Raw genomic sequence first — 23919 nt, forward strand, 5'->3', positions numbered from 1 at the left:
CTCCTCCCTCCTCCTCCCGGGGCAGGGCTGGCTGGTGCACCCCTCAGGTCTGAGGGCATTGGGACCAGCAGGCTCTGGATGTCTGTGTGCTGCTCACAGCTCTGTGCCTCGCCCCTGCTCCTCTCAGAAGCCCCTGTGCATCATGGGAAGACCCACTGCTTGTTCAAATAACAGAGCTACAATGACTCATTACAAGAGGTTATCGTTACATTTCTGTCTGGGTTCACATCAGTTTGTAGCAACAATAATGATAATAATGATGACTTAGAATGTTTCCCCCTCCTCTAAACCTACTTTAGGTATATGTCCATCACAGGAAGTCAAATTTAGGCCACCAAAGGGAAGACTGGCCTGTGTGACTAGTATTTCTTTCTTTTTTTGGGGGTGGGGGGGAGGGTCCGGTTGTGAGGCCTGAACTCTGGGCCTGGGCGCTGTCCCTCAGCTCTTCAGCTCAGGGCTAGTGCTCTACCACTTGAGCCACAGCGCCACTTCTGGCTTTTTTTTTTTCTGCTTATGTGGTGCTGAGGAATGGAACCCAGGGCTTCATGCATGCAAGGCAAGCGCTCTACCACTGAGCCACCTTCCCAGCCCGTGACTATTATTTCTCTGTCCAGCTCTTCCTGTCCCCAGAAATAACTGGAAGTTCTGGCGATAGCTGCAGAGCAGTGGAACCCCACGGCACCCCGTCAAACGGGGCTGTGTGTGCTGTTCTCATATTCCCAGCCAGGCCCCACAATGCTGCCGAGGGAGGCAGAGGGCGAGAGGCCGGTCCTCCAGCTCCTGGAGGCAGAGCAGCTGCTTCTACTTTGTTTAGGACCCCATATTGTCACTTTCAGTGCAAGATGCAAAAGGAACCCGTTGTTCTAGTCAAACCTCAGACGGAGCCCTTCCAATGCAGGAGGAGGGGCTTTAGTTTTAGGATGGTGGGTACTGAAAACATGACCTGAAAAAACAGTGTGAGCTTAAATGCCAGTGACAGCCGTGATTTCTTTTCCTTCTTTCCTTCCTTCCTTTCCTCCCTCCCTTCCAATGAGTGTTAAGAAAAATAGCAAACACTACTCATTTCTTCTTACTGCACAATGTGCAAAGAGCCACAGGGTATAGGAAGCTTCGCGGAGAGCAGGAGGCTTTGGGCCTCTGCCACTCACTCACCGTTCCCACCAAAGGGTAAATGAAGCCCGCGCCGATGCTGGCGCGCACGTCGCTGATGGGCAGAATGAAGTCCCTTGGCACCCCTTTTTTTTCCGGCTGGTGAGACAGAGAAAGGTGCGTCTTGGCCATGCAGATGGGCAAGTTTCCAAAACCCTGTAAGAAAGGAATGGCCCCGTGTTGGCTGACGTCGATGCCCGCCCGCCTGTTGCGGTCATGGGTGGGTTTAGGCGCATGCGTGTGCACCTGCTGTTACTACTTCTTTGGGAACAGGAAGTGGACCAGCAGGACATGCATGTCTCCGTGGTCATTATTCAGTAGGGTCCACAGTCTGATGTTTCTCTGGAAGACTCTTTCATAGAGGGCACTTTCCACCCTGTGTGTGTGGGAAAACCAGGGCTATTCTTAGCACCACGCAGGGCGCAGCTGTAGAAACCGTTCTCCGGGGCTATTAATATCTGGGACTCAGAAAGGTAATCTGGAGAAAGGCTGCTAATGAGGCCCCGAAGTCACGTGACTCGCTTGTTCTTGGAGCCTGTCAGGAAGTAAAGGGCCCTTTGTGCTAGATTATGAATCAGGGCTTTTTGATCTGCAATTACATGAGAGGAACTAAGATGAGGTCATTTTTTAAGCCTCTTATTTTCAAGGACCAAAGTCTATGCCTGACCCAGAGTTCCAAAGGTGAAAGGGCAGGAAGTCACTTGTGGGGGGTCTCACAAAAAGGACAGTGTCTTTGAAGCAGGCTTGGGGCTAGGGGACACACACTGTTCCCTTAGAGACTTGGTGAATTAATTGCAACCACGTTCTTGGAGCATAACTTGTAAGGACCAGCCCCTTGCCACCAGACAGATACAAGGGATGAACCCGCAGAGGATTTCTAAAACTACTTGGAACATTATTTTAGAGAATTGCCAATTATGTGCTGGGGTTTGGGGGGGGGGGTGGGTGTTGGGGAGAGTATATTCTCTCTTTCTGAAACACCGGCAAGTGCATTTTGCTGAGGGAAACATCATAATTGCTCTTGAGAAACAGTACCCAGAAATTTGAAGTTTGGCTCAATAGTGAAATAATTCTATGAGCTAATCAAGATTTGCTATCCAGACTTTCCCAGTTGAGGATTAAGGACATGGCTCAAGTGGTAGAGGGCCTGTCTGGTGAGCATGAGGACCTCAACTTCTACCATACACACCCCAAGGAAAGCAAGGTCAGTGTGGGTCCACACACGGGCAAGGCCATCACTTGGGAGGCAAGCTTCAAGCTTCAATTTTTTTTTTTGGGGGGGGGTCGGTTGTGGAGTTTGAACTCTGGGCCTGGGCGCTGTCCCTCAGCTCTTCAGCTCAAGGCTAGCGTTCTACCACTTGAGCCACAGCGCCACTTCCGGCTTTTTTGCTTATATGGTGTTGAGGAATTTAGTTTTTTTTTTTTTTGGGGGGGGGTCCGGTTGTGGGTCTGAACTCTGGGCCTGGGCGCTGTCCCTCAGCTTTTCAGCTCAAGGCTAGAGCTCTACCACTGGAGCCACAGTGCCACTTCCGGCTTTTTTCTTTTTGCTTATGTGGTGCTGAGGAATCAAACCCAGGGCCTCATGCATGCAAGGCAAGCGCTCTACCATTGAGCCATCTTCCCAGCCCAATATTCAAGTATCTTAAGACGAATAAAATAATGCCTTGCCAGGCAGTTGTTCTACTACTTGAGCCATGCTCCATGCCTTTTTCTTTTTTTTTCCCCCAAATAAGAGTCTGATGTTTATGCCTGGCTTGGACCAAAGATCCTCCCACACAGACTTCCTATACAGCACAGATGTATAGGAACTTTTTATCTGATCTGGTCTTGTCTGGTCTTAAACCTCGATCCTCATATATTTGCCACCTGAATAATTAGGATTTCTGGCCAGCTATGGCTTGAGAATATAGTTCAGTGGTAGAGTATGAGGCTGAGCTCAATCTATGGAACGAAAACAATAACGAAACACACACACACACACACACACACACACACACACACACACACACTCTCTCTCTCTCTCTCTCTCTCTCTCTCTCTCTCTCTCTCTCATAAATATGGCTACTGCCAATTAAAACGAGTTTCCTATAATTTTACCAAACCTGGAGAACACCCTGCTCAGCACTGGTAGTATTTAACAAAATGTCAAATATATTCATGAATAGAGTGAAGGAGCTGGGAAATAATTTAAACAATCAGTGCTATCTGTAACAAAGCTCTTGATAGCAAGCTTTTGACATACACTCTGACTTCCATTTTATTACTCCACAAGAGGCAGGGACCTTTTGGCCAGTGAGTCATTGGTCATGCTCAGGATGGGACCACAGGACAGGACAGGACTCCGTGTTGTTCAGGCTGCTGGGCCAAGGCTGCCACCAATTTACTTTTGCCACTCTAAAGGTAGAAGAGGATGGAGCCTTCAAGTTCTGCAGACCACTCTGGTGACAAGCTAATAGAGAACCCTCACATTCTCCTTGGTGCATGATACACCCCCATTGGCCTGGCCTGGAAGCATGCTGGCCCTGCTGGGGCAGAGGCCTATGGTCACGAGGAAGCACCACGAGTCACCTGACTCAGACTCCCAGGCTGTACATGGAGATCCAGTGATTCTGGAGGGGTGGGCATGACTACAGACGATACAACAGATCTGAGCATGGGTGCCACTCAGGGTAGACATGGAAGTAGAAACTTAGAATGTAGTTCAGTGGTAGAACGCAGAGTTCAGCTGTGAGACACACACCACCCGTACTCATGTGAAGGGGAGAATTCTGAGAACCCAAGGTGATTATTGTTTACCTGTTGAGTGTAGCGATCTATTTTGGATTGTGCCTCAGGAGATATTTCAATGTCCTTAGCTCCGTAGACAGCTTGGGCGATGGTTCTTATCTTTTCCACAATGGGAAGCTGGAAAACATGAAGAAGGACAAACTTGTTAACTTTAAGCTGGTTGAAAAACTAAGGGAAAACTTACATTTTAGATGTTGGCTAAAATTTTCCTACCTGAGTCCTTTCCTAGCAAATGCAGCACTTAATCACTCTCTTGTTTTTTTTTTTTTTTTCCTATTATAAAGGTGATGTACAGAGGGGTTGCAGGTGTAAAAGGCAGGTAGCGAGTTCATTTCATTTTGGACATTTTCTCCCTTTCCCTCATCAAAGTTTTTTTTCTATCGCTCTTAGGCCACATCAGATATCAAGAAACAAAAATAAAGCCTCAGATGTTCAGCCAACCAACAGACTGCTCATTTGCTTGACTATTTTAAAAAAGTACCCATTGCAGAATTTCAAAAAGATACATTTATACAATGCTTTTTAATGGTCTTACAACAGGAGAATAGGAATTCCTAACTCAATAGTTGGTGCAAGTTTTAAAGTAGCATGGCGAAATGAGGGTTTTGTGTGTGTGTATGTGTGTGTGTGTGTGTGTGTGTGTGTGTGTGTGTGTGCGTGCACATGCGTATGCATGCAGGATGAATTGTTATTTTAATACAAATGTTGGAAAAGAAAATCTTGGTCAAATGTTAAATGTTGTTGGAATTAAACACCTTATTGGAAAACTGGACAATGAAATCTATCCACATTAGCAAATTATGAGACGTCACATACCATGAAAAAACAGTCTCAAGAGGGGAAATTTTTTTGGCAAATAAGTAAAAATATGTGTGGAAATGGGATCCATAATGTCAGATCCAACACTGAGATGCATGTGGCTGGTAATTAACTAAAGTAGTCTTAGACAGATCTATAACAAGAAGTGAAAAAGTTCCTAGAATCTAACAGAAATGAGAACACAACCTACCAGAACCTTTGGGATACAGCAAACTTAGAGGAAAGTTTATAGCCATGAATGCCTACATATAAAACAAAATAAAACAACAACCCAAACCAAGAAACCTAGAGTGATCTCAGATAAATAAGCTACCTATTTCAGTGGTTCTTAGCTCTTTGTGGTTTAATTTTGATAGCTTCCAATGCATCTAGCAATATATCCATTTCTTTTATTTCAGTTTATTCAAAGTATTCTTTCACTTGTGACAATCCCATCTTTTCTGGATAGGATCCTAATTGCATAGGAAGTACTAAGAATGGACAAAAAGGGGGCTGGGAAGGTGGCTCAGTGGTCCAGTGCTTGCCTAGCATGTGCGAAGCCCTGGGTTCAATTCCTTAGCACCACATAAACAGAAAAAGCTGTAAGTGGCACTGTGGTTCTAGTGGTAGAGTGCTAGCCTTGAGCAAAAAGCTCAGGGACAGTGCCTAGTCCCTGAGTTTAAGCTCCAGGACTGGCAAAAACAAAACAAAACAAAACAAAAAATCTGGAATGGACAAAAGGACTGCATCAGATTAAAGTTTATGGCCTTCAAAACAATTACCAGAATCAAAAGACAACTCAAAGAATGGGAGAAAATGTCTGCCAGCTATTCAATGGACAAAGGAGTAATAATCCAAAATATACAGAGCTCAAACAAGTAAGCAGCAAATAGATAACCTAGTAACTATGCAAATGAATTGAACTGTATTATGAAAAAGAAATACAAATGGCTGATATATAAAGAAATATTCGGGGCTGGGAAGGTGGCTCAGTGGTAGAGCGCTTGCCTTGCATGCATGAGGACCTGGGTTCGATTCCTCAGCACCACATAAGCAAAAAGAAAAAGCCAGAAGTGGCGCTGTGGCTCAAGTGGTAGAGTGCTAGCGTTGAGCTGAAGAGCTGAGGGACAGCGCCCAGGCCCAGAGTTCAGGCCCCATGACCGGACCAAGAAAAAAAAAAGAAAAAAAGAAATATTCAACATCCATAGTCGTAGAAGAAATGCAAATCAAAACTACACTAAGATTCCATCTTGCCCAGAATGGTAAACATCGAGAAAACAAACAATGTAAGTTGAGTGTAGGGATGGGAGGGGACAAACGGGGGGACACTGATAGAAGGGGTGGCCTTGATCAAGATGCATTGTACTCATAACCTGACTTATGGACCTGAAGCCTCTTTCTACAGCTACAAAACAAAACAATAAATACTGGCCAGAATGCAGGGTGAGAGAAGGAGAAGGGAGGAACTGTAAATGAGTATAAGCACTATGGAAACTGGTATGCAGAACTGTAAATGAGTATAAGCACTATGGAAACTGGTATGGAGCTTACTGAGAAACGTAAAAATTGACCTATCTTGTGATTGTACAATACCCTGATTGGGCACATATCCAAAGGAGAGTAAATCAATATACAAGAAAGACATCTGCATGCATATATTATATCCCTGTTCACAACAGACCAACACTGTGCAACAACTAAGTGCCCAGCAACTGCTGTAAGAATAGGACTCTATGGTACACATCTCCCTTGGAGAATTACCAGCAAGAAAGAGGAATAAACACCATGGTATCTGTATGGAAGTGGTTAGAACTGGAGACCATCATGTTGAATGAGATACACCAATCTCAACAAATCAAATATCATATTTCTTACTCATTTGTGGAGTATAGACCTATGATGAGGAGGAGGAAGAGGAGAAGAAGGAGGAGGTGGTGACATGAATGGAAAAGATGGGCTGTCTATGAGGTCAACAGGAGGGAGGGAGAAAGCAGGGGATTCTGAGAAGTGAAGATGGAAAGACACACACACCACCACCACCACCTCCACCACCACCACCACTACCACCACCACCAAATACTGTTTGAAAAAGTGGAGAGAAGCAAGGGGGGGGGGGGGGAAGTGGATTATGCTGGAAAGGCCAACTTGTTCACAGTGCACAATGTGCACTTATAATAGAACTCTCAGGATGGAACCCCGCCATGTTATAAACGTGTGCCACTCCAAAAATAAAATAACAACAAATAAATGATAAAAAAATGGATTCACACCCATTAGGCCAACAAAACGAAAACGATGATGATATCCGGCACAGAGAAGACATGGAGACAGGACGCTTCTGTGTGCTCTTGGCCTCGGGTGGGAGGAGGGTCGTCTCCCTCATGGGTCTCTCACGACTAAGTCTCATCACTACTGCAGCGCTAACCTTCCTAATACACACAGAGGCAACAATGGTCTCCAAATCTTCACCTGTCCATGGCCTGCTAAAGTGCAGACTCTGGCTCCATGAATCAGATTACTCTAGGAACTTTCAATAAGTGGAGTCCATTTTGTATCTGACTTGTCTCATCTGGTATCATGTTCACACATTGCAGCATGTGCCACAACTCCCTTCTTTAGGGCTGACTAGGATTCCACCATGCACGTACTGCATTTAACTTGCACACCCACCGACAGGCCCTTGGGTTGTTTCCACCTTGTGGCTACTGTGAAGAATGCTGCTCTCATCTGATCTCCTTGAGATCCAACTCTTCACTCTGGAGCATAAGGAAATGTGTATGTATCTTTGGGCCAATAACTAAACCACCTTCTTTTCTCCTGTTGATTGGAAAGCCTTCTGGGAATTCCCAGCAAGGGTCAGGATGACTTTGTGACCTATGTAATTGTTGCTAGAAGAAAACTGCAAAGATCACTCATGGCAGGGACCCAAGCAGAATGGAACTGTGGGACAACAGGAAATGGCCAGGAGAGGAAGTGAATCCCCATGGGAGGGTCTTCACCCCGCCCCCCCCTGCCCCCCCATCCCACAACCACACATTTCTATCACTGCTAGCTAGCTCTTGGCATTGGAACTTTCGATGCCTGGCCATGGACTCACTAGCCTTGAGGAGAGGAAGGGGGGCTTCAGTGTGTACAGTGCTGTCTCCCGTGACCCTGAAAGGCTCTACTCCAAGTCTGTGTGCTAAAATGCTCTAGAGATTTCCACTACGTCTCTTTTCCTCACAAGCTAATTGAACACCTCAGTTGACTTACACTGTGGGTTCAATGTGAGAGCCAGGACCTGCTAAGGCTTTTCCACGGTGTGTAATCTATTTATGTGACATCAGCAGACAAGGAACTTCCTGTTGTTTCTTTCTCTGCTTGGTTTGGGGAGAAGTGGACTCTTGCAAAAAGCCAAGCTCAGTCCAATGATCCTAATCTGAAGTACAGATTTTGCTTAAACTGTTCTGGGGCAAATGATGGCTTTTTTTTTTCTAAAACACATAAAATGGCTAAGACAAATTATGAGTGTTTATGCATTCATCATGGCTGCTCTGTAAATACTGATGCGTATGCTTAATCTTTCATCTGGATACGACTCGTGTCAAGCAGACAGGCTCACACACAGTAGGCCTCCCACAAACAAGTGCTGGATAAACAAACAACCAGCCAAGGCGAGGTTTGCACAAGGTTATGACGCCATGCACAGAGCTTCAGGGACAGGATGCACGGAGAACCCCAGTGAAGCGGGAACAGTGTGTCACAACAGAGGGTGAGATCAAGGCTCTGCATAAACACGAAGAAGTGGGGAGACCATAAATTTGAAGGAAGGCCCAGAAACCAGAGGGAGTTGGCAAGACATCAAAAGGAGCTTGCGTAATATCTTGAAGCGAGGGCAGAAGAGCCTGGAGCTGATGGCCTGCACCTGTAATCCTAACTACTCAGGAGGCTGAGATCTGAGGATCACAGTTGGAAGCCAGCCCAGGCAGGAAAATCCATGAGACTCTCATTTCCAATTAATCATAGAAAAAGCCAGAAGTGGCGCTGTGGCTCCAGTGGTAGAGTGCAACCCTTGATCAAAAGGAGCCCCAAGAACAGTGCCTAGAACCAGAGTTCAAGCCCCAAGACCAGCAAAAGAAAGAAAGAAAGAGCAGCAAAGATCTCAAGCAAAGGAACAACCATTGCTCACCAAGAGATAGGCATGAGCTCAGGTTCCAACAGTGGCAAACACGAAGTCAAGATCCTATTTGCATAAGGCATAATGATGTAACATCCTAATAAACAAGTTTACAAAGCCGACAGATACCCTAGCATCTCAGATCACTTTTGAAAGAATACTGAGAAATCTTCACATTTGCCAAGGATATCACTCTAAATGTATACTCCATTAATTCCTTCCCCAAATTTAAAATCTATTTTCCAATGAAACATTCTTCCAGAATGCAGATTTTTTTTGTTTTTTTTGGGTTGGTTGTAGGGCTTAAACTCAGGGCCTGGGCACTGTCTCTGAGCTTTTGGGCTCAACACTAGTGCTTTACCATTTTGAACCATACTTCCATTTCTCTGGTGGTTAACTGGAGATAAGAGTCTCATGGACTTTCCTACCTTGGCTGGCTTTGAACTGTTGTGATCCTCAGATCTCAGCCTCCTGAGTAACTAGGCTTACAGGTGTGAGCCACCAGTGCCTAGCTCACTTTACTTTCTTCGTGGTTAATTGGAGATAAGAGTCTCATGGACTTTTGTGCTTGGGCTGGCTTCAAACCGTGATCTTTACATCTCACTGTCCTGGTAGCTAGTATTACAAAGAATTGCTTTCTAGAGGAATAAATACGAACCTATAAGTCCCTAAAGAGTCCTTCCTTCCTTCCTTCCTTCCTTTCCTTCCTCCCTCCTTCTCTCCCTTCCTTTTTGCATCACTAGAGTTACACTCCCTTTTTAGTTATTTTTTAAGCTTTCACTCATGGCTCGTCTGGGCCACAATCCATCTACCTACAGCATCTTTCTTTCTTTCTTTCTTTTTTTTTTTTTGGTCAGTCCTGGGGCTTGAACTCTGGGCTTGGGCGCTGTCCCTGCATTCTTCAGCTCAAGGCGAGCGCTCTACCGCTTGAGCCACAGTGCCACTTCCCCTACGGCATCTTTCATGGCTAGGTCCACAGGCATGGATCACCATGCCCAGCTTATTTCCTGAGATGTAAGTCTAACTTTTTGCTCAGACCGGCCTTGGACTGCAATATTTCCTCCTGAATAGTGGGGATTACAGGCACAAGTCACCATGCTTGATGTTTACTTAAACTTTAAAATTATTTATGGTGATAAAAAATGAACCAGATAAAGAGGTTATCAGATTACCAGAGTTCAAACACGAAGAAAGATGACAAAGGTTCTATAAAGCAGTGAGATCCTGCTACTTTGGAGATAAGATAAAGCAAGCAGAACTGGCAATCCAGCTGTGAGAATGCTACATAACCCGTTCTATCCATGCTGACCCCCAATTACCAGTGACCCCAAGGTGCTAGGACACATTGCTCCTTCAGTCCCCCACAAAACGATGCATTGGTATGCATCAGGATATGCTGAATAAAAAAAAAATAGTATGCTTTTTTGCCTCTAAGGCCACAGAGATAAATTCCTATGTGTGATATATGTGTGATCATGCTGTGATTACCAGTGTGATGTATTCAGCCACCCATGAAATATTTAAAGAGAAGGGATCAATAAATAAACTTGGAGGTGGAATAGAACTCTCCAGGCACACAGCAATTATTTCAGTTCATTGTCTGCATCTTAAATGACGTGTAAGTTTTAAATAATGCCCCACGTACTTGGCAAGTAGCCTTTCCTGTAATTCAAATACAAGTATGACTTGAATCTGTCCATGGTGACTTGCTGGCCACAGGGCCCTGTCACAAAGCACAGCGCTGCGACCTGAACATCTGGCCCCGAGGCCTCGCTGGCCCTGAGCAGCAGGTCAACGTGAGAGACCTTGAGGCCTCTCACCTCCTCTGGCAACTGTCCCGTGTGCTGGAGATAAGGGGAGTTTGGAATGAACACCAGTCTCCTTGCTAGAACGAACTACATTTGTCTCCCATGAGCAGCAACAGCAATCGAATTCATATGGGCGATCTTTGCTTACTCTCCCACAGAACGCAGCATGGTGTACCCACACTGGGAGGTATCTTTTTTTCCCTTTCATTTTTCAGACATGGTCTTGCTACGTAGCCCATGTTGGCCTTCAACTCTCAATCTTGCTGCCTCAGCCTCCTGAGTGTAGGGGATCAGGCCTGGCCTACTGATGCCTATTCCTGGTGTATCTGCTCCTTCCTCTCCTGTCTTGGGCACATCCGTGTGTTACAATATTTGGCAAAGAACACATTTCCCTGTGCTGGGAGCGCCATTTCTTCTCATGCAGAGTGGACGCCAACATGTATATGCTCACTGAACACCAAAGATGACAAGACTCATCAGGAGCAGAGTGCACTCCTTATGTGAAAGGAAAGAAAGCAATGTGATTGGCCAAAGCCATCTTCGAGATCTGGGGTGACTGAGTGTTCCTGTCCCCTTCCCCTCAAATTCTAAGGTAGTAGTCCTCTTTCTGTGAGAGGTGTGTTAGTACGTTTGGTGCCTTTGCTGTTCACACCCGTGCTGACATCTGGATAGTGTTCTCCATGCCTTTGCTTTTAGGTTGAGGAAATGGGTCCTCTCCCTTCAGTCAGAATCCAGTGGTCTCACCTTATCTAAATCCCAGTGGTGGAGCCTGTGGATGGATGGCGTGGCAGGACCAGGAGGCCGTCTACCTTTGGGTGTCACTCTGTGCCTGCCTCAGTTTGGAGTCTCTCACAATCTGAGAGGAAGTAATGCAGTTCTGGAAACTTCTATCGCAGCGGCATTGCATTTCTCAGTGAGGACAGAGCACACGCAGGAGCTACAAGGGTGCTTGTGACACGTACACGGAAATAAACGTGTGGTCTCTGTCTCACGTGGTGGCTGTTACCATCCAGGGCACGGAGCCGGGGCAGGCTTTGCCGGAACCATGCAGGGGTGAGGCAGCTGCTTAGGAAGCCCGGCGGTTCTTCCAGAGTCTCCACGCCACTCCAGGCGAGCACCCTGCCACTGAGCTGCACCCCAGCCCAAGAAATGGACGGAGTGTGACGGCGACAGGCCTGGGTAGCAGGAGGGGGCATGGGAATTCAGGGAGACCAATCGTTCTTCTAAGACGAGTCATGGCCCCGTGGGCTCCATTTCCCTTCCTGTCCCTCAAACACACTTAACATGGCCCTGAGCATGAGGAGCAGAGCCTGGTGAGGAGGCATCATCAGGTTAGATCTGCCTCTGCCTGGCTGTTGGACCCTGGGCAGGTGATTCCATCTCTTTTGCTTCAAGGATCGCCTGTAGAACGGGAGATTGCCAGCTCCTGCCCAACAGGGCTATCAGGAATAGGGCGGTGGACACAGGCAAAGTGCCCACGTGGTTGGCCCGCCAGAAGCCCCGCCCTGGTGACAGCCTCAGTAGCAGCATGGGCTTGTTCTCGTGCTGACATGACTCCAGGCTTTCTGAGCCTGTTTTCACTTCTGTGAGCAGGGAAGAGGAGCGACGTCCCCATCTGAGACATCTGTCATGAACCACGAGTGTGTGGGAGTGGAGAACAAGTGGGAGAAACAGCTGTGCGCGCGAGGGCTGGGCGCTCTGATGGGGCGCTGGCTCCTGAGGGCAAACCTCCTGGCTGGAACAGGGCACAGTAAGGCCTGAGAAGTTCGGCTTTGCTGCTTAGGCTCATCATCTAGATTGTGTGTTTTGTGTGTGTTTAATGCTAGAAATCTCACTAATCTTCCTTTGGGGTATATGGACAAGTAACGGAATCCATATGGTCAAGAGAAACTTGCACGTGTATTGTGAACACACATGTTTATAGTGGCGTTAGTCAGCCACACAGCAGAAGCAACCGAAATGTCTCTTCATAAAATGAGACAATACATAAAATGAAATACTACTCAAGCTTAGAGAAGCAAAAGAAGTTTGCTTACATGCATAAGCATAGCACTCCCGTAATGAGCCGGTCACAAGAAAACAGTGTATGATCCCACTTTTAAGAAGTATCTGAAGTATCATAAAGTATAGAATTCATAGATGAAAGGAGAATTGCTGCTGATTGGGGGAGAGGAGGGAGACTTGGAGTTGTTAAATGGGAACCAAGTTTCAGTTTTGCAAAATGGAAAGAGTTCTGGAGATTCTCTGCTTAATATCACCCAAACTGTAGTTTAAAAACGGCTACTGGGAGCCGGGCGCTGGTGGCTCACGCCTGTAATCCTAGCTACTCAGGAGGCTGAGATCTGAGGATCGCGGTTCAAAGCCAGCCCGGGCAGGAGAGACCGTGAGACTCCTATCTCCAATAAACCACCAGAAAACCGGAAGTGGCGCTGTAGCTCAAGTGGTAGAGCGCTCGCCTTGAGCTGAAGAGCTGAGGGACAGCGCCCAGGCCCAGAGTTCAAGCCCCATGACCGACCAAAAAAAAAAAAAAAAAAATTGATGATTCTTATCTCTAACTAAACACCAAAAAAAAGTTGGAAATGGAGCTGTTGCTTGAGTGGTAGAGTGCTTGCCTTGAGCACCACAGCTCAGGGATAGCATCCAGGCTCTGAGCTCAAGCCCAGGACTGACACACACACACACACACACATACACACACACACACACACACACACACAGACACACACACACACACACACACACACACACACACACACGAGTAAATTGAATGTTACATGAAAAAATTACAATGATTAAATAAATACACATACATAAATAAATATAAATATATAAAGATAGCTCAAGAAAACCACAAGGGGAGCAAAAAGCCATAGCAGAGGTGAACAAGGGAACTTCTCCTGTGATTGTAGAGGCCTTGGGGATTGCTCTGAGGTCCCCTTTCCTGAGCAGTGAGCCCCGGAAGCATGGTGTACACCCCTGTGGTGTAGAGAGAAGACCCCCCTCCCCCGCATTCGCTTGACCATTTGAGAGCAGACAAGAACTCAGGCTCTTGGGTATGGGACAGGGTCTGCCCTGGACACAGGGATGCTGGCGGATGGCTAGATGCCTTTCATCTCCAGCTTCTTTCTCTGCTGGGGCCTAGAAGGCATGAGCTATCTAGACAAAGCTGGCCTGATGGAGGACGGGCAGGTCACCCGCCCACTGTGCCGGCCATGGCTCTAGCTTACCTGAACGTCATAGAGGAACTGGAAACGACTTCTTTTATTCGCAGCATCTCTCACAGCCCGGGCCAAGTCCACTGACCCCTTTCCCCCCGCCGACCAGTGGTAGCAGGGGACCGCATCAAAGGCGCCGGCCCGCTTGGCCAGCTCGCACACCAAGTCAATCTCGGCACGGGTGTCGGTTCTGGTGATGAAACAGTTGTGGTTTTGCATCTGCATTCACTTAGCTATGTTTTTAAAGCAAGACCAACCGTTTAAACAGAACTTTGCCTCCTAACGCTGAATATAATTTCAGACATCAGAAGTGGTCACATTTTGTTTAAATAAAATCAGGCTTAAAGAGCAATGTGGAGGAGGAATCCTCCAACCCCATGCAAATATTTTAAGTAGTTAAGGTTTTTTTTTAATCGAGAAAATTCCATACCATCGCCTTTTGATCATTCCCAGTCTTTTAGACAGAAATACGGAGTGGAACTGAAAAGAAATGCAAAGGGAACGGTAATTCCCTAGATAAATTTCATTTCCCTCATAACATTTTGAGAACACATTTGCTAAAATGAAACCCAATCCAGCCAATAGAAAGAGCTGGGTCTTCTGGGTACTTGTAATGAGCATCTACCCTCAGGACATAATGCAGTTCGCAGGTGACCAGGACACCACGTAAAGCCACAGGCTTCACTCACTTGAAGACGTTCAGCGCCACCACAACTGGAACACCGAAGAGCTGTGCGATCTGAATTTGCTTCTGCAGGTTACAGCAGCCATCGGCCACCAGCTGAATGTTCTAGAAGGAAACCAGACCCTAATTGGTGCCTCCCATCAAATCTGCCAAACAATTGACCTTTTGACTCTGGTGTGTTTTGCCTAAAGAGATTTCCTAACTTAATTGACCTCAACGTTTTCAAAGAGGGACAGCTCAAGAAACGTTTTCAAGAAAGATGGCTGTAAGAAAAGTGGAGGTGGGTCATCTTCAAAACAGTAGACTATTCTGGGTCCAGGGATATATTTGAGTGTCAAGCCTGGCCACTCCGAGGGGAGGACGGGCTGTCAGGACAGAAGCCAGCTCTCCAGCAGCCTGGTAGGCTAACGGCACAAGAGCCTGGGAAGGTGAAAAGACCCTGTCCAGCTACTCCTGGCTTAAATCCCTGGCACCACCTGTAGGAGCTAACAGGTACTGCTACTAGTAAGTCACTACGTAAACAGCTGAGTTTCCAAGTCCTAATGCCTATCTAAGTGCCTGTCTTCCTCAAATCAGGTTTTGTTTTTTTCCTACCCCAACTACAAGACACAGAAGCTGGAAATAGTGGTATAATTCTAGCACTAGGGAGGCTGAAGGTTAGAGAAAATTAATTGAATGACTTTTTACTCCCTTACCCCACCCATAAGCACAAGGTCACAGACACAGGGCAAAACCACTGATGGTCCACTGGAATTGAAAGACAGATATTGCAACAACTCATCACTAAGTAGCTGAGTAGTTCCTCTTACCTCCTCTGTATATTCTTTCTTTAGAGGGACACCAGCAGTGACCTGAAATGAGAAGAAACAGAAATGAAGAACAGTCCCACAGAAATACTTTCTTAAATCGAACAGAGTTCACACATCACAGTCACCCTTGGAGAAGTGATGCTATCCTGAAATCTGCAGTTGGTAGTGGTGGGGTCTTATGGGAAGCTTTTGGAAAAACAAAAACAAAACCAAAACACTGCTGCCTGGGCTTCCAACACCCAGCAAAATCAGGATGTCTGCGGGCGATTCTAATTTAAGCCAGTATTGAGACCTTTCTTAGCATTGCCATTATCTTAACACAACCTGGAACTAAGAACACAACCCCTGGCACTGAGCAGCCATGCGTGTGTCCATGCTAAACTTTTTTTTGGGGGGGGGGGTGGGAGTCCAGTCATGGGGCCTGAACTCTGGGCTTGGGCGCTGTCCCTCAGCTCTTCAGCTCAAGGTGAGGGCTCTACCGCTTGAGCCACAATGCCACTTCCAGTTTTGTAGTGGTTTATTGGAGATACGAGTCTCATGGACTTTCCTGCCCGGGCTAGCTTTGAACTGTGATCCTCAGATCTCAGCCTTCTGAGTAGCTAGGATTACAGGCGTGAGCCACAGGTGCCTGGCTCCATGCTAAACTTTTATCCAGGTTTTGGTTGCTAGGGAGGAGGAGGCGTGGGACTCACACTCGGCCCCCCTCCATGCATCTTCAGTGCCCTCACGGTGGCCACCAGCACCACCACATTGGGTACCAGGCCGGAAGCGCGGCATTTGATGTTGAAGAATTTTTCCATTCCAATATCCGCTCCAAAGCCAGCTTCGGTCACTGTGTGGAAGTAAGTTGGAAACGTACTGTTAATTCCTTAAAACAACAGGTTTTGGCACTCAGTAATCACTGAAAGACTGTGAGACTCTTATCTCCAATAAAACACTCAGAAAACTGGAAGTGGTGCTGTGGCTCAAGTGGTAGAGTGCTAGCCTTGAGCCTTGAGCTGAAGGGCAGTGCCCAGGCCCAGAGTTCAAGTCCCACGACCGACAAAAAGGAAAAAAATATTTAAAAAGTTCACATGGAGGGCACTGGTGGCTCACGCCTGTAATCCTAGCTACTCAGGAAGCTGAGATCTGAGGACTGCAGTTCAAAGCCAGCCCGGGCAGGAAAGTCCGTGAGACTCTTATCTCCAATAAACCACCAGAAAACCGAAGTGGTGCTGTGGCTTAAGTGGTAGGGTGCTAGCCTTGAGTTGAAGAGCTGAGGGACAGTGCCCAGGCCCAGAGTTCAAGCCACACAATAGACAAAAAAAAAAAAAAAAAAAAAAATGTAGTTTCAAACTCTAAATACATCCCTTTCCCTCTCCGTCTTAGCTATGCCTATGATTTCTATAGAACAGATAGAATTTTGTAGTATCCTCTTAAACAAAAACCATTTTTCTTGCTGTACTATGATGCTTCAAAATTTATGATTATTATTTTGCTAAGTGAACATTAAAATTTATAAAATTGCTGTCCTAGTTATGGAACATTTGAGTTATTTCCAATATAAACAATGCTATGTTGAAAATATGTGTGCATGTGAGCTTTAATCTCTTTCAAATTATATTTAGGAATAAATTCCCAAGGGTGAACTTATGGGACCAGAATATAAAAAATTTTTATGACCACTGATAGGATTTTGACAAATTACATAATATTCCTTTAAAAATATCCAATTTGGAATGAATAGGGCTATAAGCCATTTTATCTTTTATTACATTTTCTTTGAACAAACTTGCAGCAGAATGATTTAAAGAAGGGCAGAAGGACTGGGGTTTGAGCTCAGGGCACCCAGCTTGTTCCAGAATTCTTGCTGGGCTGGCACACTACCACTTGAGCTACGCACACCTCTGGCCCTGCTGGTTGCTGGTTATTTTGGAGACAGAGCTCACAGAGCTTTCTGTCTGGACTGGTTTCAAACTACAGGCCTCTAGATCTCAGCCTCCAATTAGCTAGGATTACAGGCACTGGTCACCAGCGCTCTACGAGGACATTCTTTTCTACGTATTTTTGGGACAATTCTTAAGAGTATATCGGTAATGGTCAAAACTAGGGACAACTGTGGAGAAAAAGGAGAGACACGCTTTCTCTGAGCAAAGCAGCCAGGGACACTGAAGGGGAAGAAGGGAGAGAGGAGACAAGGCATTCTTGGGTAAAGGTTAGAGCGGGAACAAGAGACCAGCTGGTCAGGAGGCGGGGAGAGCATGCGTTGTGACTGGCGAAACTGTTATTTCCACCTTGAGGACTTTTCTCTGGTGGAAAACCCTATGGAGTGGGGTTCAAGGAGGCCATGTTTGGTGGACCTCCCCCCAAGATGCTGAATTTCTGAGAAGATGTTTAAGGTTGCTGTATGGTTGGACATAGGTGGGTGTGTGTTTACCCCTGGGCTCCCACGAGCTCCTGAGCCCTTTGGGGATGGCATCTTATGCGATAGCAGGCCATGGAACAGGGAGGTGGTGAAGGAAGACGCATTATCTGCTAACCAAATGGAAGGGAGCCACAGCCAAACGCTCCTGCAAGCATATGAACAACACATTTGCATCTGTAATCATTCAGTCCCCTCAAAAAGATGAATGAAAGCTCAGATCCCCGTCTACAAGCTAGCTCTCCTCTTCCTCCACTCCCACGCACGCCACCACGCTCTCCCATCTCCCCAGGCTTCTTACTACCCAAAGGGAAAGAAATCTGAGGGACGCACACAAAACCCATGGCAGACCTCTCCAGCACACATCCTCCTTTCAAAAACCTCCAGCACACAGCGTCCTCCGCCTTCTCCACATTCTTCCTCCAATTTTCTGCTTTGGTAACTATCAAACTTCCTGCAAAACCCCACTTACCATCTGATCATCACCCCTCCGAAACATTCTTTTTCTTTTTGGTTGGTTGTGGGGTTTGAACTCAAGGGTCTGGGCGCTGTCTCTGAGCTCTTTTGCATAAAGCTAGCACTCTACCACTTTGAATCACAGCACTACTTCCTGCTTTCTGGTGGTTAATTGGACATAAGTCGCATGGACTTTCCTGTCCAGGCTGGCTTTGAGGTGTCATCTTCAGATCTCAGCCTCCTGAGTAGCTAGGATTACAGTACGTGTAAGCCACCAGTAGCCGGCTGGAAAACTCTCTCCCTTCACTGCATCTTTAACCCATTGCCCAGGCCTCAGCCTGATGGCTCATTTCCAGGAAGCTTGTCCTGATTCTTCCCTTGGGGAAGCTACCCTTCCAGGGCTCCTGGCTCTCCTATTGCTCTGCTCTTCTTGCCCTCTTGCCTCTACATGCCTCCCACCGTGCCCTGTCCTTCCTACTTCCTGCCCTCCTCATGGTCATGTATGCACAAATAGTGTATACACACACAACATTCTAGACTGTTCTGCCATGGCCTGCTTGCAGGGCTTTGCCTTGTTCACGGTGGCATCTCTGGTGCCTCATCCTCCCCCAGTGTGAATTAACACAGAAAGAGTCAGCAGACGATCATCACGAGAGATGATGGAGACAGACATAGAAAATAGAATTTAGCCGGGCACTGGTGGCCCACACCTGTAATCCTAGCTACTCAGGAGGCCGAGATCTAAGGATCACTGTTCGAAGCCAGCCCAGGTAGGAATGTCCAGGAGACTCATAGCTCCAACTAAACACCAGAAAACCAGAGGTGGTGCTGTGGCTCAAAGTGATAGAACACTACCCTTGAGGGAAAAACTCAGAGACAGTGCCCAAGCCCCGAGTTCAGGCTCCACGACTCACAAACAAACAAAAAAGAATCTAAAATATGCTTAGGCCTCCCTGTTATACTTCTCTTTTTTCCTTCCAAGACCCAGTTTTCATAAAAGGTAAAAATGTCACGTCTGATAATCTTGTGAGCATGTCACCTACAGAGCTTACAGATGCTTAATTCCATATTTTAAGAGGAAAATTGGAAACAAATGAGCAAAAGTGGTAATAAAGTGAACTTCAGTTAGGGGAGGGAAACAGGATATGGTTGTAAAGGTCCCGGGACTCTGGCTGCCAAATGCAAAGGAAATACAGAGGCAAATAATGTGCAGAAGGCAAAAGAAGTGCCAAATCCTCAGGCTTTGAAAGTGGTTCTGAAATAGCGCGTGTAATCACTTTCATGTTTGTTTTCAAGTATCAGGCTGCCAAGGAAAACAGACACCCTGAGGTGGAGTGAGTGTTTATAATAAGGGCACACCAGTGACCGTGAACTTGTAAGTCCACACTGCCAGAGGCGGGCATCTTCCCCTGAGTGCCCCTGCAGGAATGGAAAGGCCCACCTCGGGGGAAGGTGACAAAGGACTTGTCTTTTTCGGTGCCGGTGCTGGATCTTGAACTCAGGACTAGGGCACTCTCCCTGAACTTTTTTTCTCTCAGTTTTTTTTTTTTAAATTGTTGTTATAGAGGTGACGTGCTACACTTATGTAAGTCAGGTAAAGAGTGCATTCATTTTAGACAATGCCACTCTTTCCCTTGCTTTTCTCCCACTCTCCATAACTTTTTAGCTCAAGGGTGGCGCTCTACCACTTGAGCTATAGCTCCATTTCCCGCATTTGGGTGATTAATTGGAGATGAGAATCTCCCGGATTTTTCTGCCTGGAATAGCTTTGAAATGTGATCCTCAGATCTCAGCCTCTTGAGCGCTGACAAGCCATGCTTAATGCCAGTCCCAGCTCTCAGAAACTCCTGAAAACTGCCAACATATAAAATTCATAAGCTCAGTTTTCCCAGTGCTCTAAAAGAAGTAAACCATTCCCTTATCATTTGTGCTGCCCTCAAGTTGGATTTAATCTAGATTTGTTCTTAAACCAAGTCCATTTTAGTATGACTTAAGCTTTCCTAAAAAGCATGCGCTGTAGTCTTCTGAAAGCTGCATATTTAATAAGGCTGGCAATAAAATGCTTGCGCAAGTCATGTAATTATTTGTCTTGGCAATCTATCTTCTTTGTGTTACAGCTATCCAACTTATAACATGAATGAAAACAGGAAATGCTGATCGGTACTCTTATGGTGGAAGCCTTGAAGTTATGAGCCAGTGACCTCCACCATGGCTGAATGCAAACTTCAAACGCTATCATCAGCTCAGAAAAAGAGGGCCGAGAGGTCAGAGCCGGAAGGGAGTAACACTTGGACAAATCCCGTTAGCAGCCTTCACAGGAAACAGAGCTGTGGGTACTGAGGGAGGGTGTCAAGAGGCCGTCCATGATGACCCGCCAGGTCACCTAGAGTTCCAATGAGAGCCACAAAAACACTCCAACACAACCACATGGATGGAAGGCACACGTGTAGCTATGGAGTTCTTCAGGAAGGAAGATGGCTTTTTCCTTGTTTGTGTGTGTGCTGATCCTGGGGCTTGAATTCAGGACCCAGGTACGCGCCTTCTCTAGAGTAAGCCTTCAAGTAGGTAATAGAGAAAACGAGGCTGGGGGGTGGGGGTGGGGGGGTTGGTGGCGGCAAGGTCCACGCTGGGTCACAGAGCGCACATGACAAAGAGCCCTCCAAACCCAGGCCAGCAGAGCCGGCAACCAAATACACTCAGCTGTCCTGAAGCCACCATCTCCCTTCATTCTCATTCTCATTGCATTATAGCAGAAAATGGGCAACAAATTCTATTAGCATCAGCATGATGCAAAATCATCTAACTTAATTCCATGAATGCTTTCAAAGGTCAGGTTCTAAAAGTTACTGGCACCATGGCAACTTTTAATTCAGAAATCCTGTTCCTAAGTTTTTAATTTTATTTTGTGAAGTTTTCAATATATAAAAAGGAATCTAGGAACAGTAATAAGAAACCAGGGCATCATTAATACACCAAATCCAGGGAGGATACATTTCCAAAGGAGGGGCACGGAAACAATGGCTCCTGGGACAGCCCATGAGCTCTGTCTAGCTATTTACTAGCCTAATGCCCATGGAAACACAATAAAGGGAAAAAGGGCTGTAATTACTTAACATTTCCTTCCCTCCCTCCCCCCCTCCTTTCCTTCCTTCCTTCTCTCTCTCCTTCCTTTTATTGTTATGATTGTGGTATGGAGGATTCAACTCCGAGCCTCTTACCTGTTAGGTGCTCTACCACCTCAGCCATGCCCCTAGTCCTGTTTTATGTTTTCTTCTGAAAATCAATTTGGGGCTACTTCTTGCCATCATGGGCTACTTTATTGATCAATGTCATGCCAATATTTCAATTTCCATTATCTTGACTAGTGAAGGTTCCTTTGATTCTTTTTTTTTTGAGGTGGGGGCTGCTACTAGAACTTGAACTCAGGGTCTCATATTACCTCATTTTGCTTGCTCACAGTTGGCCCTCTACCAATTGAGCTATGCCTCCTGCCTAGTTCTTTGCTGGTTGATTGGAGATAAAATCTAGTTGACTTTTCTGCCCTGTCCTGCTTTGAACTGTGATCCTCTGGATCTCAGCCTCCGAGTAGTTAGAAGAACACGCATGGACCACTGGCACAAAGCTACTGAAGGAAAAGAAGGCTGTTCTACAGAAAAGCATGTAAGATGGGACAGGCTGGTGCTGGGAGGGAGGGAGGCAAAGGATGGAGGGAGATGGGCCCCAGGCTACAGGAAAGCTTCTGTTTTCCTGCAGAGGCTTTTGGAAGACAGAGACAAAAGAACATGCTTCATGATGAGCAGTTCCCTGAGCTTCCATGCAACCTCGAGCAGGCTCTAATAACTCAGCACTTATCCCTGATTTAATTACGCGCATGATGACTCAAGCAAAAGCCTTGCAAGTATGCAAGCGGAGCCCAGGGTTAGCTAAGGGTTTTTAGACAATGTCAACAGGGAGAGGGCCCAGAGCAATCAGGAGCAGAAGCTTCACAACCTCTGACACGCATGTTTCTTTCTTTTCTTTCCTTCCTTTCCTTCCTTCCCTCCCCTCCCTCCCTCCCTCCCCTTCCTTCCATCTTTTCTTCCTCCCTTTTATCTTTCCTTCCTTTTCTTTTTTCTCTTTCTTAGAGTGGATGAAATTATAGCAATGTTTGGTCTGGTTTGCTTCTACAAAAATGAGGAGCACTTACAATTTCATAGTAATAAAAATGGAGAGGGAGGACAAGGCGTGTGCGGGCGGGGCTCCCTTCCGAGACTGTAACAGCTTCGAGGGAAGATTGATAATCAGCCTCCACAGAACAGGGGCAGGAGCCAGATGCCTGACGCCATCCTGAGGCTCAAGGTCACCTTTCGCCAGCCTGAGGAGACAGGCATTTTAGGAGACAGCTATGGTTTGAACGTGATTTGCCTCCTCCCTCTGCTGAAAAAAAGAAAAAAAAAAAAGAGACTCCAACTTAAGTTGGGATTTAATCTCCAGGCATAGGAGGTAGAAACTTAACTATGGAGTTTTTTTTTTTTGGGGGGGGGGAGGGGAAGACTGATATTAGATAAGGTCATCAAGGTAGAAGAGGCCACGACCGAAAGGGAAGAAGGGAGGAGGGAAGGAAGAGAGAGGTCAGATCATGGGATGGGGAATAAGGTATACCAGGCTCTGACAGAACTCACTGTCCTCCATCTTTCCCGGGACAGGTGCCCTTTAAGAGTCTAATGAGAATTTGCAGCCATTTTGCCACCGAACAAAATGTCCACACACTCATACTCTAGATCTGTGTTTCAGGGCCACTAGATCTCTTCACAGATTTCTGGTGGTTTCAATGCTCCTCTCGAGGACCCCTAACAGAAAGGATGACATGCCCACACGCCCAAGAAGAGGGAAGGTCTTCATCTGAAAACTGGTTTCAAAACTAATTAAGAAGCTGGGAACTGGAGTCTTACCCCTGTAATCCTAATTACTCAGGAAGCTGAGATCTGAGGATTAAGATTTGAAGCCAGGGCTGGGAAGGTGGCTCAGTGGTAGAGCGCTTGCCTTGCATGCATGAGGCCCTGGGTTCGGTTCCTCAGCACCACATAAGCAGAAAAAAAAAAAGCCGGAAGTGGCGCTGTGGCTCAAGTGGTAGAGCGCTATCCTTGAGTTGAAGAGCTGAGGGACAGCGCCCAGGCCTAGAGTTCAGGCCCTATGATCGCCGCCCCCCCTCCCCCCCAAAAAAAAGATTTGAAGCCAGTTTGGGCAGAAAATCCCATGAGGCGTTTATCCCCAATTAATTATAAAAAGCTAGAAAGTGGAGCTCTGGTTCAAGTGGTAGAGTGCCAAACTTAAGCAAAAGAGCTCAGGGACAGTTGCTCAGGTCTGGAGTTCAAGCCCCATGATCAACCAAAAAGAACCAACATCTCATTTTCTAGATAACAAAGTCTGTATGGGTCACACCCAGAGGCGAAGCCTGTCAGAGGTCCCACAGAGAGCCGGCCTGTCTGTCTTGTATACAAAATGATGTCAATGATGTCATCAACATACTATTAGAGGTATTTTGCCAAAATGATACGTATTCTGTAAATGTGTCTTCCTGACAAGCTAAGGCCTGGTCCTGAAGCAGAGAGAGCGGTCAGCATAAAACAGAGTGCTTTCTTCTAGTTGCAGAGTAGATGCATTCAAATCACCACT

General features: G+C 46.4%; 1 protein-coding gene across 5 annotated transcripts in view; it reads right to left on the reverse strand.

The window, feature by feature from the left end:
- Positions 1 to 23919, reverse strand: part of Mthfd1l (methylenetetrahydrofolate dehydrogenase (NADP+ dependent) 1 like) — a 138842-nt gene that overhangs the window by 40968 nt on the left and 73955 nt on the right. For all 5 annotated transcript variants that reach the window (XR_011369431.1, XM_070010930.1, XM_070010929.1 and 2 more), the window contains exons 21-26: positions 16100 to 16239; positions 15408 to 15449; positions 14603 to 14703; positions 13926 to 14103; positions 3946 to 4053; positions 1153 to 1305 (exon numbers count right to left, since the gene is read on the reverse strand). Coding sequence is in view for 4 of the 5 variants with exons in the window: in XM_070010930.1 (XP_069867031.1) it covers positions 1153 to 1305; positions 3946 to 4053; positions 13926 to 14103; positions 14603 to 14703; positions 15408 to 15449; positions 16100 to 16239 (722 nt within the window). In the remaining variant the exon portion in view is untranslated. The remainder of the gene's footprint in view (positions 1 to 1152; positions 1306 to 3945; positions 4054 to 13925; positions 14104 to 14602; positions 14704 to 15407; positions 15450 to 16099; positions 16240 to 23919) is intronic.

Source organism: Dipodomys merriami, unplaced genomic scaffold, assembly GCF_024711535.1.
Source record: "Dipodomys merriami isolate MVZ:Mamm:240054 unplaced genomic scaffold, mDipMer1.0.p SCAF_8, whole genome shotgun sequence".
NCBI lineage: Eukaryota > Metazoa > Chordata > Mammalia > Rodentia > Heteromyidae > Dipodomys > Dipodomys merriami.